Below are 14,491 nucleotides of genomic sequence, written 5' to 3' on the forward strand. Positions count from 1 at the left end.
TAGTGTGGAGAAACTGACTGCGTTTCAATATTTGTCAAAAACGTTACCTTTTGTAGCTTATTATCGCGAATCATAACAATTATTGATATGATTCATTCAGAACGCTGAACTTTGAAACGCCATAGCGGACCACAGGAAGTGTAGATTGGAGAAATTACGACGCTGGCAGATAGCTGGCGAGGCGCTCTTCAAAATGGCCGCAAAAAAACTACAATTCCCATGGTTCAACATTTCCATTTCCGCTTCCGGGTCAAAAACGCAAGTGAAAAATAAAAACTTAAAATGATATAAACTCACTTTTAACCTATTGCTAAACTATTGCCAACCTAACGTTTTACATTCTACATGTATGTGACATAGTAGTGATAATAATACTTGAAAACGTTTGATTTTAAAAACGTTAATTTATTGCATCACTCATAAAAATATTAATATATGATAATAATGTCAAAAAGGGGTCGGTACCGTCCCCGTGGGGTGGAACAGGTTCACAATCAACAAGTTGACAAAAACATAATTCTTCCACCTTAGAAACATAGCTTTTGAGATATGTGATAACACAGGCTGCCGGCATGTCTTTATGAATGGAAATATCGAATAAAAGAAACAACGATGAAAACCCGACTATACTCTGGTTTTCGGGGGTCCTGCCGCTCAACGTTCGGCGAGTTAACCCTAGATCTTAGATCCTAATATGAAAAACGATGTGTTAATGTTCTATGTCTTACCTTGACTTTGTCTATTTTACTGCCATCTATTTTATGCTTTATGTCTGCTCTTTATGCATTGCTCTTGATCTGCCAATGTTGTGCTCATTTTATGCCTGTCTTTTTGTACTGCTGTGAAGCACTTTGAGCTGCAATTCTTGTATGAAAGGTGCTATACAAACAGTGTATTATTATTATTATTATTATAAATTATTATAGTTTGCTTCATTAATTAAAGGGTGTGAATTTAAGTATTCTCTAGTGCCTTTTGTCTGCTTTAAGGTGGTGGTATAAGTTAAAGGTTGTGTTGTCGAAGTAAAAAAAAATCCGTACCCGCTAACCCGGGCACCTATCTGGGCCAAGCCCCGGATCTCCTACAATCCTAAATCCGCCCCTGGTTACATAGCTTAATTAACGTGTATAACTTACCTGTGTAACGTTAAGCAGCTTGTGTTCCGCTGGGAAAGCATGACTGCATACACTTTGTTTAATCCAAACGTCCATTCGGAAACGTTGTATTGTGAAACCAGTATGAGACACTGTGCCTATTTATAGTTTCAATTCGGAAAGTTGATGCTCAGGATGGCTATTTTGTTTATTTGTCATTCAGCCCATGCGAATTTCAGGGTGATGATCAGAGCCAATCAGAGGCAGATTTTTTTTTGCACGTGTTATAGCCTAGGGCTGGGCGATAAAACGATAACGATAACTATCGCGATAAATTATTTCCTCGAAATAAACATGAAACGTGGTCGCAGTTTCGATACATCGATTTTCCAAGCTTGGATATGAGCACACGCACTAACAACCAATCAGTGAAGGAGATGGCCGAGAGCGAAGGAGACCCGCGCTGCACCTCTGGGTAGAGGTAGGACTCAAGGCTGGCTAGGATAATTAGCTTGCACGGCGCTATTTTATATATTTACATGCCGAGTATGTGTGTGGCGTGAATTCTGATGCCACGGTTATAGTAGTGTGTGGTATACGGTGGACGTCGTTGCAATGTATTGGGGCGGAACAGAGTATTTTAGGGATATTTAGTACATTGGAAATATGGCTGGCTAGGATAATTAGCTTGCACGGCGCAATTGTATAGTTTGGCTGGCTAGGATAATTAGCTTGCACAGCGCTATTTTATATATTTACGTGCCGAGTGTGTGTGTGGCGTGAATTCTGATGCCACGGTTATAGTAGTGTGTGGTATACGGTGGTCGTCGTTGCAATGTATTGGGGCGGAACAGAGTATTTTAGGGATATTTAGTACATTGGAAATATGGCTGGCTAGGATAATTAGCTTGCACGGCGCAATTGTATAGTTTGGCTGGCTAGGATAATTAGCTTGCACGGAGCTATTTTATATATTTACGTGCCGAGTGTGTGTGTGGCGTGAATTCTGATGCCACGGTTATAGTAGTGTGTGGTATACGGTGGACGTTGTTGCAATGTATTGGGGCGGAACAGAGTATTTTAGGGATATTTAGTACATTGGAAATATGGCTGGCTAGGATAATTAGCTTGCACGGCGCAATTGTATAGTTTGGCTGGCTAGGATAATTAGCTTGCACGGCGCTATTTTATATATTTACGTGCCGAGTATGTGTGTGGCGTGAATTCTGATGCCACGGTTATAGTAGTGTGTGGTATACGGTGGACGTCGTTGCAATGTATTGGGGCGGAACAGAGTATTTTAGGGATATTTAGTACATTGGAAATATGGCTGGCTAGGATAATTAGCTTGCACGGCGCAATTGTATAGTTTGGCTGGCTAGGATAATTAGCTTGCACAGCGCTATTTTATATATTTACGTGCCGAGTGTGTGTGTGGCGTGAATTCTGATGCCACGGTTATAGTAGTGTGTGGTATACGGTGGACGTCGTTGCAATGTATTGGGGCGGAACAGAGTATTTTAGGGATATTTAGTACATTGGAAATATGGCTGGCTAGGATAATTAGCTTGCACGGCGCAATTGTATAGTTTGGCTGGCTAGGATAATTAGCTTGCACGGAGCTTTTTTATATATTTACGTGCCGAGTGTGTGTGTGGCGTGAATTCTGATGCCACGGTTATAGTAGTGTGTGGTATACGGTGGACGTTGTTGCAATGTATTGGGGCGGAACAGAGTATTTTAGGGATATTTAGTACATTGGAAATATGGCTGGCTAGGATAATTAGCTTGCACGGCGCAATTGTATAGTTTGGCTGGCTAGGATAATTAGCTTGCACGGCGCTATTTTATATATTTACGTGCCGAGTATGTGTGTGGCGTGAATTCTGATGCCACGGTTATAGTAGTGTGTGGTATACGGTGGACGTCGTTGCAATGTATTGGGGCGGAACAGAGTATTTTAGGGATATTTAGTACATTGTCATGGGATACACTGCTCGCTCTGGCTAACTGCTAACGTGCGAGGACTGATGACAACATCAACTCGAGACATTCGCAGCAGAAAAACAAGTCTATTAATAGCCCGTCCATCAGCGCCGGGCATAAGTTAATTAAACTTGACAGACATTATATCGACGATAATTATCGATAGAGTTATATGAAAATAATTTTATAATTTTATCGCGATAACGTTTTTGGCCATATCGCCCAGCCCTATTATAGCCAATCAAAGGCAGAGATTTTTTTTTTTTTTTTGAGAACGCACATGGCCACGGGAGTAGGGTATATCTGCAGAGCCGCAAGCCCAACATCTACCCTATTGGGCCACGGGGAAAAAGACACTACACACATTACACACATACTGGAAAACATCCAGTCTCACTGCACTGAAATTTGGTCGCAAAATGCGACCAAAACAGTCGCACTCTGGAGCCCTGATAGGACTATAGATGGAAATGCTAGCTTCTTGCTAAATCTGGTGCACCCATCCATTTGTTTAATGCAAATGATTGTCAGTACACACTGTCCTTTATAAACTAAAGGTGGCTAAATTATGCATTACTATATTTCATCACAATATAATAGATATAGCTAGGCTACTGACATTGTCATTGTGATAATGTCAGTTGTTACAAAGGGTCAGATTAAACCGAATATATATATTTATTGCTTGAGATCCCTTGTATAATATTTGTATATCGTTTGATATCCCTTGTATATTATTTGTATATATACACGGAATATCCCTTTGCCTGGGTACAAACCAGAGTGATATTCGCTCTCCTATTGGACAGCGACCCCTAGGCGCCAACGGCCAAGCCCCCAACGGCAAGTTCAAAGGCAACTCCAGGCATGTCTCAACATGTCCAGGGTCTGCGCAGTAATACGAGACAGAACTGAGGTTGGCACTAGATAATTCACCTTACGTATAAATACAGCGCAGGTGTACACAGCAGCACTTGTCTTCTAAAACCTTGATGCCTTCACCACGAGACAACGTGCAGTGAAGTGAGCAACTTTGCCTCTAAATAGAGCCTTGAGAACCGCGTGCGAATAGATTGCTAAAGTGTCAGAGTTTAACGCAGTAACGTTGAGTTCGACTTATTCTAATGTGAAGTAATAGTCTATCATTTATAGTGTATCGTGCGGCTACCATTCTTCAGTGACCAGCATTACCACCGGTTCGTCGTGTATATAGCTAGTGCACTTATCCAGGCTGGGCGGCCTAAACTCGTGCCCCCACCCGAGGAGTCCTAGACGAGAACCGTTGGATATGTACACCGGAGAACCTACACCGGCGACTGCAGAACCATTTCTGGTTGGATTATATTGCTTTGGTACCGTGACTGCTGGAGCAGAGAACCGTCGACCCCACTATCGTTTGGGATCTACCCCCCGTGAGGATCATCACTCGAGCCCGCCTCTAGGAAGAGGCTGGCTAGCTGTCTTCCATGCTGTCAAGCATACTGGATTATAGCTGTTGCTTTGTCTACTGATCAAGGGAGTACATGCACTGGCTCCTGTATCTGGAACCTCGTTATTCCTCGTTGACCCAGACTTTGTACCCGAACATTCCTCTACCCCGGCCGGCCTTACACCCGGAGGGAACCCCCCAGTGTCTCCAGCTGGTACTAGTGTGCCCTATGTAATTGCTATGCCACAGGTGGCGTCAGTTTAGACCCATCCTAGTATTCATACTATTCTCATTGACTTACGCTCTTGACTTACTTTACGTGTGTTCTTCGCCATACAAGCGCGAGTATAATTCTCAATCTGTAACCTAACGTTGCTTGATAATAATAAATACCCTCTAAATAGTACTTTATGTGTCATTGCCGTATTCTTGTGTGGGTGTTCACCATATATATTCATGTACTGTATGGCCAGTAATTAAAGTACATAACTAGTAGTGGTTTAATATACCATACCCTTTAATACAGTCAGGGAATTGTACCCCTCAGTTACATCAGTAGTAGCTAGCTGTATCTATTGTTTACACTTGAAATGTGTATTTTTATTTTGTCACAATATTATTTGAAATATATTGTGTAAAATTGAACTGTATTTCTGAGTTGCAGCACTTAAAAACATTAAATGGACTGTTAACTTATATCTTATTCAATTGTGGACATTTATTCATTCCCACTTATTAGACACCATTTCTGATGGTAAAATTAGCATAAAAAGCTACCGGGGTAAATACAGAATTCTGAAATATTAAAACGGAATTTGGGAAAAAATTCAATGTAATTTGGGAAATAATAAAACAGATTTCATATGGCTCTATTTTAGTCATTCCTTGGTCTAAAAGGGGAATGCCACCCATTTTAAGAATGTACATCAGCTGTGGCCCGGGCCAGTTCAGTCAGTGAACAAACATTTTATGGCCTCAAAGTCATGGCCCCATTCGTTGTCTATGGAGCAACCACAGATTTCTAGATTCAGGAGTCGAGCATGTTCACGAATATTGACTGAACTGTCCAGGGGCACGGGAAGAACATGCAAATTCTTAAAATGGGTGGTATTCCCCTTTAATGAATACCTGATCTGGCTGGACTGATCAGGTATAAAACCAGCAACAGTTTTCACTCAAACTGGTATGGATACTTCAAATAAAAGCCAGGCAGGCAGGGTGCATATTCAAAGCAAGTAGTGTATTAAGGTTTGGTTATTGGCAGAGAACCTTTAGGCTACACCGACTAGTACCATGGCGTTCTGTAGCACCCAGTTAGTATTTGGTTAGCGTCAACTGTCGGCATTAGTTTCATCTACACAGCAAAGGATCTGCTACGAACGGCAATCAGTGTTAGATTCTAAGATGTCAAATATACGTTGGACTCAGTAATGCAAATTGACGGCCGAATACATAGTTTGTTTTTTAAGTGGAGGGAGGGGCTTGAGAATCAAGACTCCCTATTCCTGAGGTTAATTGGCGAAAACCCAAGATGCCATCAAGCCTGGAACACAACCACTGACCTTCTCTATAACTTTAACCTTGAGACGAGAGAAACAAGACACCCATTAGAAAGTCTAGCTTAGGACACATTCTACATATCCTCTCAATCTATGTTAGAACCTTAAGATCATGAAATCGAATTGGTTAGTGCTAGATAATGTGGGAAATAATTTATTATGCTAGTTAGTGTGGCTCATCATGTATGCACTATATACCAGCACACATTCAGCAGAAATGTTCAATTGTTATTCATTTTAAATGTTATTTATCAACGAGACATGTGCATCTCTTATTCATCAATGAGACATGTGCATCTTATTCATCAATGACATGTGCATCTCTTTATTTATCAATGAGACATGTGAATCTCTGTTATTTATAGGAGTGAGATGGCATCATGCAGGAGACCAATGTCCTACCTTTTCTCTTTTCTAATGAAGAGAAGGAGGATGAGAGGTCGGAGGAGGTTTGGAGAAAGCAAAAATTAATATTAGAACTAAAACTGGCCATCATTGAAACCAATGGTCTTAAAAGTAGTATGTCACCCATTTTAAGAAGCATTTGAGTCCATATAAAAAAGCACTTCTTTATTTTGTTTTTATTTATCAAAATTATTTGCATTTGACCACAATGCTAGTGGAAGTAAATGGATTTTTCCTATGGCTGTCAAGTGATTTTTTTTACGCACTAAAAACACATTATGTGCCGTGATTAATAACCGGAAATAAATGAAAATGTAACGCAAAATGCATCTGTATGGGTTGTGGTAGTGAAGAAATGGTTAGGGGAAGTAATCTTAAGGATGTATTGGTCTTCAATAACGTTGAATGATAGCTTTGTCGATCCAGCTCCTTCTGAACGTGAAATATAGCGCTATCTGGCACGGTGGTTAGCACTGCTGCCTCACAGCAAAAAGGTCCTGGGTTTGAACCCCTGGAGTTTGCATGTTCTCCCTGTGTTCGCGTGGGTTTCCTCCCACACCATAAAGCATGGTAGGCAGGGACTACAGATGAACTAGTTCATTAGCCAATTCTGGCACATTTACATTGATGAGGAAACTGAAGATGATTAATGTGCACCGTCTATGGGTAAAAAATAAACTACTTAACTATCCAACTCTGCGTTCACTCAGTCTGTAGACGGGAACAACTTCAAACGTGTTGTTTCTGATGGTGGGAAGGTCCATATAACATCATTTAATTCAAAGGGCCATTCAGAAAACTTTAATCATCTATCTTCCCTTTATTCATTTGCTTAGATTTTTTGTCGTTTGTCCATTTGCTCAGTTTTCCATGTCTGGTCATTTTTAGATTTTTTTTTTTTGCGTTCATCGCTTTTTACTACTGGGCAGTCCAGTAGAGAGAGAGAGGAGGAACGGGAGACAGTGGGCGGGAGGGAAGACATTCGGCAAATAACGACAGGTCTGGGAATCGAACCCGGTTCGGCCGTGCCGCGACTCAGCGCGTTATGTGGTTCGCCACTGGGGCGCCCCAAGTCTGGTAATTTTTAGCATGGTGTTATTCACCGTCAAAGATGCAAAGAAAAATCATATTCTCCTTTGTTTAATCACAATTTACTGAAGCCTAGTAACGGACACAATATTTTCTGACACTGGGAATACAATCCCTGAGATCCATAGATGTCCCTAGATACCATTACCAATAACATGCAAATGGACCTTGTAGAAGTGGAGCAATATTCCATTTACTTATGTATTTTAGGCGGATTTTCAGAAAATAGGGCTAGGGCTTAAGTCATTTCTCTTTTAAAAAGGATATCTGAAGAACAAAACTATTAAAAAATAAAACCATATTTTAGTCAACTAGGTTGTACAACAGTTGAAAGCCATTTGGAAGGTACGACATGCGACGTCTTAGAGAAATTATTACAAACTCATTGATTTGCAATAGTATTGCTACAAAATAATTAGCAATTCCTTTAAAAAGTGTTAAGTGCTTTTTGGGTGGACTGAACTGAAATCAAACGTGCTTCTTAAAACGAGTGGAGTAACCCTTTAGATAACAATGTAGTGGCGCTTTGGCATCATGATGGGAAGATAATAAAAGAGATCAGACAGGGATGGTGGAGAAAAGGTCAAAAAGGAAGGTGCAGAAAAGGTAAAATGTGTACAATAAAAAGGCCATTGGATACATGATCTTTAGAGACATCATACCTTCTCCTTGCCCTTGGTGGGACTGGCGTTCTTTGCGACGGCTGACACAGCTTCCTTCTCCACCACGCCTACAAAGCGCTGCTCAGACTGGGTGTGGAAAGACACGGTGCCCTTAGGCAGCTTCTTGATGCGCACCGCATGGTTCCTCTGGGCCGACAGCATGTCCTAGCAAATAGAGAGAGAAGAGATATGGCTTTAGCTGGTTTGTTCTTCAAACATCAATGTTGAGGTTTACACTACATTTATTTTTTGTAGCAGTGCTACTGGATGATGGTGATTTATATTGTGCGATCCAGATCCAGGTTCACGGGCAGTTCCAGTATATGCTGCAGTGTAAGCCATATGACTCATTCCCATTTTTTTTTTTTTTATTATTATTATTATTATTATTCCTTTACACTTACAAACATACATTCTGAGATAAAATAAGTAAATAGAAGAACAGTTAAAATGTGCAGGAAAGGTAAAAAAAACCAAGGGCTTATAAGCGACCTTCCCTCTTAAACCTATCTATATAGGGTAGCTACACAAAAAAATTACCCCCCCCCCCCCCCCCCCCCACATTATGCACAAACACATGCGCATATCCCTCTCACATACACAGATACATACAATACAGCATTATACAACTATTATAATGTTGGGAAAAAATATTTAAAAGACTTTACACAAATACACATGGATACTATAGACTACAGGATAGAGTGAAGATGGTGGTATCTAGGGATGGGTCGTTAGGATTTTATCGATACTACTACTCTTATCGATACTCTTATCGGTTCTTTTTGATTTTGCAAGAAAAACCAATTAATTAACCCTTTCTCTGCCATGCTTATATCCATCCTTATACCATCCTCTGCCAGCTCTATTTGTCTATGGAGATGTTCCCCTTCTTTGCAGGGCTATAATTTTTTAAATTGTATTGCTAAATTGACATTACTATGGCCCATTCAACGTCAAGTATCCATCGTTTAGGATGTAGCAACGTTCTACTTTTTCATTCACATATTCATACTAAAATACGGTCTAAAGTATAAATATGTTTTTATCGTTTTCTGCAGCATTCTGCAGAACATGTTATAGCCCTAAATACATATATTAGATCATCAAAGGTAGTTTGATACCGATTGACGTCAGATAAAAAATGTCAATTGTACAAGGTCCTACAAGTCATGCCTCATCATCTGCTGGTGACCGGAGGGGGAGGGGGGGGGGGGGGGTTTATAAGTCCGTGGCCAACGTTAAATCATTTATTTAGTATGGGTGATATGTTGATCGGAGCAGTGTGTATGTATAATAATAATCAAACACGCTGAAACTCACCGCAGCTTCCTCGTAGCGTTGAGCGATCAGCGTGGAGCAGAACGTTCGCTATTATGGGATGTCGATCTAGTTGGTCCAGTTCCAGGTTGTATAATACTATATACGTCCAAATCATGTTGTTTATCGAGTTATTGGCAACGGATCGCTATCCAGTGTATCAAGCTGGAGTCCCACTAGCGATAGCGAGTGGCCGGACGAAATATGGGTGAGCACCACTTCCGCCCGCTCACTTGCGGTTTTGGCAATTCGCCAATCGGCCACCAGATGGCGGTCTTGAACCGTTGGAGAGTTGAGAGGAGATCAACAGCAAGTCTCAAGTCTCCGTGGGTGAAATATGATTGCCATGACAGATTTTTGAAATATTGATCTCAAAGACGCTGTACGACGTCATTGGCAGATTAAGCATGGCGAGCAATGACGTCTAAAGTCGTCCTTGGCGATTAAAGGGTTAAGAACAGAATCGATATTGCTTTATTCTTTTATATAACTTTATATAAATATAAATAAATATCATTTCTTCAGCAGCAATGTTTTAAATGTCTGAATTATAGACTTTTTATAATCAACAACAAATACGATTAATTTTTTTTTAAACAATTAGTTTTACAGCAAAATGCTAACAGAAGTTCAAACAAACAGTTGCATGGCAACAAATAAAATAATAAAATTAATAAATAAAATATTAAATAAATAGGCTACATGTCTCTTTACTTACTTGAAAAAAGGAAACATCAAGAAATATGTTTATGGTATTCCACCATGCCATGTGTGTTTTATTTTATAATGCTCATGATTATTGCTGAAGTCAAAACAATACTCACTGGCAGTGGCTTTCATAACCTAACTTGTTTAGCTCAAGACTTGTTATGAGTTTGTAATGCATGTCAGGTAGGTAGACCACAACAGAAAAATGTTGATTGACAGTCGATTCTGCCAATTACATCACACCGCTTGCACCCACCTCTGCTGTTCTTACCACCAATCGGAAGCTCTTCATTTTTTTACTTCCGGAATGTCGGCCATTACTCTACTCGAGAGACTCAACTACCGGAGCCCCCACCGGCCACACTGACGAGTACCAGTGCTTATACATTACTGGCAAATGTCTTGTTGCAATGACCGTTGTCGGCATCGACTTTAGTAAAATATACCCATACTTTCTAACGTTTCGTTCTGTCCGCCATGATGAGAGCAGAGCTGTCTGTAGCCTACAACTTGAGTTGTTCTGAAGCACCCGTGTGAGTGAGTGAGTGTGTGTGTGTGTGTGTAAGAGCACAGCACAGCTCCTCGCGCAGGCAGAGAGAGACTACAGATAGCAGAACCAATAACGTCGGATCTTATGAATACTTTTCTAATTTAGAACCTGGTTTCGGGGGGCATCCCTAGTGGTATCATACAATTAAAGGCGTTCCAGAAATGGTGGGGCATTGCTGGTAAAAATGAAGAAAAATAACAAATGACTTGCCTGCCTATTAATCATGTGACAAAAGATTGCGTTTATTAGGGATGGGCATAGATTTCGGAGTCATTAAATAAAATAAATTTAGTAGTTGATGCAAATATATTTTCCCTCGTTTTTACCAGCACCTACACTGTATAGTGTATTGAGATGGGACCCTATTAACTGTTACACAGGTGAACGGCATGCTGGGTACAGGTCGCTAGCTAGCTTGTTTGATCATCTATCGTTCGCAATTATCTTAAAATAAATCACTTTTATGGTTGTGGTTTTCGATAGTATTCGAATAGTTCCCAGTGTCGAAGAGCAATTTTGTGAGTTTTACCCATCTCTAGCGTTTATATACCGAAATTATAGGACTCACGGGCACGACGGTGAACTCCACTTCATCAGAGATGTGCAGCTGGCTATCCTCCAGGACCTCGCTGAAGTGAAAGAACATCCTGGCGTCCCGGTCCACACACTTGATGAAGCCGAAGCCGTCGCGCATGGCAGCAATCACACCCTACAAGATAGAAAATAGGGGTGAGAAAGGAGTGAAGATGCAACTCTGCTAACCTAACGTGCAACGGCCCGGCCCCTCTTGAGGATGATTTGCCCACCGGCGCGACGCGCCACTTTGCCGACCTCTAGCGGCTCGGTGTGCATATTTTTTTATACAATATATAGATAGAATTAAAGCCCTATTTGTTGCCTGTCGATTGCCGTTTCAGGCGAAATAGCGATATGAGAGGCGTGTGCCGAAGTACACAGCAGACTTTTTCTTTTCAAATACCACTCCCGACTCTCGAGCCTCTACCTCCGTCAATCATTTGGCGATCTCGAAAATTATTGTACAGGGTCATAACCAATGGGCTTTCCAATGATACCCCATGTGGGAATGAGCGAATCAGGGATCTAGGTGAAAAGTCACAAGCGCAAACAGGAAGAGACATTTTCGTGGAATGCATTAGAGTCAATGAGGAAATAGTTTTCTGCAGCCTTTTTTTAAACCGCTCCTAATCACTCATTTCTGAACAGATGAAATTTGGACATGTACTACACAAGACTTCAAGGCTATGGTGTTTTTTCAGCCATACAATTTTTTGGGGAAATACTACTTCTGGACTACCAACTACTACAGAAAAACGTGAGGAACACGTTTTTCTACAACTCAAGTTCTCCATTTCTTTAGCACTAAAAGTGAATTTTCTTTATTGTATCAGAAACTTCAGAATGTCATCTTTCAAACGAGACCAGGCTCATGCATGTGCTATAAGTATAAAGTATAGTAATTTGGTTTGCAAAAAAAGTATGCAGTCCTCAAGTTAAAGTAAAAAAAATTGCCACTTTTGGGGGTGCCTGTTATCCTCTGAAGTCTAGCCAGTTATGCTCCTCCGCAGATAGTTTTCAATCAATGTCCTATGAAACATTCTGGTAAAATCCTAACTAAATCCCAGCACAGCGGTTTGAAAGGATTCAAGTGAATTCAGCTATTTGATGAAAGAACTATACTCCCAGAATTCAATGTGATCAATGTCACTAGACCAATTCACACGTGGAACAAAGGCCCAATTTCTAGTCTGTCGTTCCTTTGTTATTCCAATGACATGTACACACGCTAGATAGATGTTTACCTAAATATATATATAGAGAGAGAGAGAGATACAGAGAGTGAGATCCTGCTGATTAGCTGTTGTCATGTCATGTATACATGTCATGCATGTTGTGTATGTCATAAATGTCACTATGAATTGAAAATGGGGGACCCTGATGTAAATGAGACAAATGTCTATTCTACGCTATTGAATAATACCGTAGTTAATTAATACAATTATTCTGTTACAGCTACTGAGCTATATACTATAGCTACTAGGGGTGTAACGGTACACAAAAACCACTGTACGGTACGGAAAGTTTGGCTTTCCATGTTCCACTCAGGGGTGATTTAGTGTGCAGTAACTAGGGATGCACCGATATGAAAATTGGCCGCCGATACCGATACCGATTGTTCAACTAACACTATCGGCCGATACCGATATTTGTATACAAGTATTTGTAATTTTTTTTTTATTTATTTATTTTTTTAATGAAACTACTGTATATTTGTATGTGTATGTTTGTATTTGTAGGCCTCTTTACTTACTTAAAAAAAGGAAACATCAAGAAATATGTTTATGGTATCACCATCTCTCTCCCAGTATCATCTGGCGGCCTGCAGAGGGATACTATTTTCTCAACCAGAGCTTTCAACCAATGCAACCATTCTGGCGGCCTGCAGCGGGATACTATTCTCTCAACCAGAGCTTTCAACCAATGCAATGGAACCATTTTGATTGACAGTCGATTCGGCCAATTACGCCACACCGCTAGCACCCACCTCCTGCTGTCCTTACCACCAATCGGCAAGCGTTTATTCATTTTCTACTTTCGGGCATGCCGCCATTGTTCTGTTTGCGAGAGCACAACACACTTAACGTAGCTAATACGTTAGCTGCCCGGCCCGCCGACCAGCGCTCCACAGCATGACCAAATGAGACATAATGATTTTACTGCAACAAATGTTATAATAAAACAAATAATTTTTTTTGAAAACTTTATTAACAGATTGCAGAATGTGTAGTTGGGTACGGAATGAGCAACGGAATGGAACAGAGCTATGAACGGACTAATGCCTTGTTTACTGCTATCTTCGGGTAAATAATATGCTTGTTATTGAACGTGTAACACTAACTATATAACGTTAATGCCACAAAACGAATGTTTGTGTCATTTTAACAGCAGATACTTTCTTAAATGCCATCTTCCCGAGAGAGTGTGTTGACGGGGAGTTGTGTTATTAATAGCATTGAACAGCTAACCGAAAGCTAGCGCTAACTAACACTTTGAGTGCCACTCACGAGATTTCTCAGGTTTTTTTATAGGTGGTTGCTAGCCACTCACGAGATTTTTTTTTTTTTTTTTTTTAGCCATCTGAAAAATGATTGCATCACCCGAGCCTACCCGAGTATAGCCGAGGGGCGCCGGCGATCACTGGAAAAAAGCGCCCCCTGTCGTCTCCCAGATGACATAAGTGATTTTGGAATGGACTCAATGAAAATGAGAATGGGGGAAAAAATCCGGTACTCCACATTTTCCAGTTCACTGATCCAGCCGGGGTTACCACAGTTCATTCTGGAACCTCAGATCCCCGTTGATCATGGAGATCTACAGTATAGCGTTGGATCCATACACGTATCGATTTTTCCGAATGGTGATCAGGAATTGGAATATACCAGTTGGATACCATCTGATGTCAGGTAAGGACTCTATGTTATCAGTGTTAGGATAATCAGAGTAAGTTTGATGAAGTTATAAGCTGTTTTGTGAAATGTCCTCTTTCGGTTTCACTGTAAAAGTCTGAGGAAATCAACGGAGCGATTATCAGTGCGCGGCCGTAATGTGCTTGCGTGCACGTATAATATTGATCATCTAGCGTTTATTTGAAAACGATTCATAAAAAGGCA

At 40.7% G+C, this 14,491-nt stretch overlaps 1 protein-coding gene across 9 annotated transcripts in view; it reads right to left on the reverse strand.

The window, feature by feature from the left end:
• Positions 1-14,491, reverse strand: part of csde1 (cold shock domain containing E1, RNA-binding) — a 65,977-nt gene that overhangs the window by 24,195 nt on the left and 27,291 nt on the right. For 8 of the 9 annotated variants that reach the window (XM_084333715.1, XM_084333718.1, XM_084333717.1 and 5 more), the window contains 2 exons: positions 11,371-11,511; positions 8,225-8,389 (listed from right to left, as the gene is read on the reverse strand). In XM_084333715.1, the coding sequence (XP_084189841.1) occupies positions 8,225-8,389; positions 11,371-11,511 (306 nt within the window). The remainder of the gene's footprint in view (positions 1-8,224; positions 8,390-11,370; positions 11,512-14,491) is intronic. The other variant, XM_084333719.1, reaches the window with a different exon arrangement.

This window comes from Notolepis coatsorum (assembly GCF_963971535.1).
Source record: "Notolepis coatsorum genome assembly, chromosome: 17".
Classification (NCBI taxonomy): Eukaryota; Metazoa; Chordata; class Actinopteri; order Aulopiformes; family Paralepididae; genus Notolepis; species Notolepis coatsorum.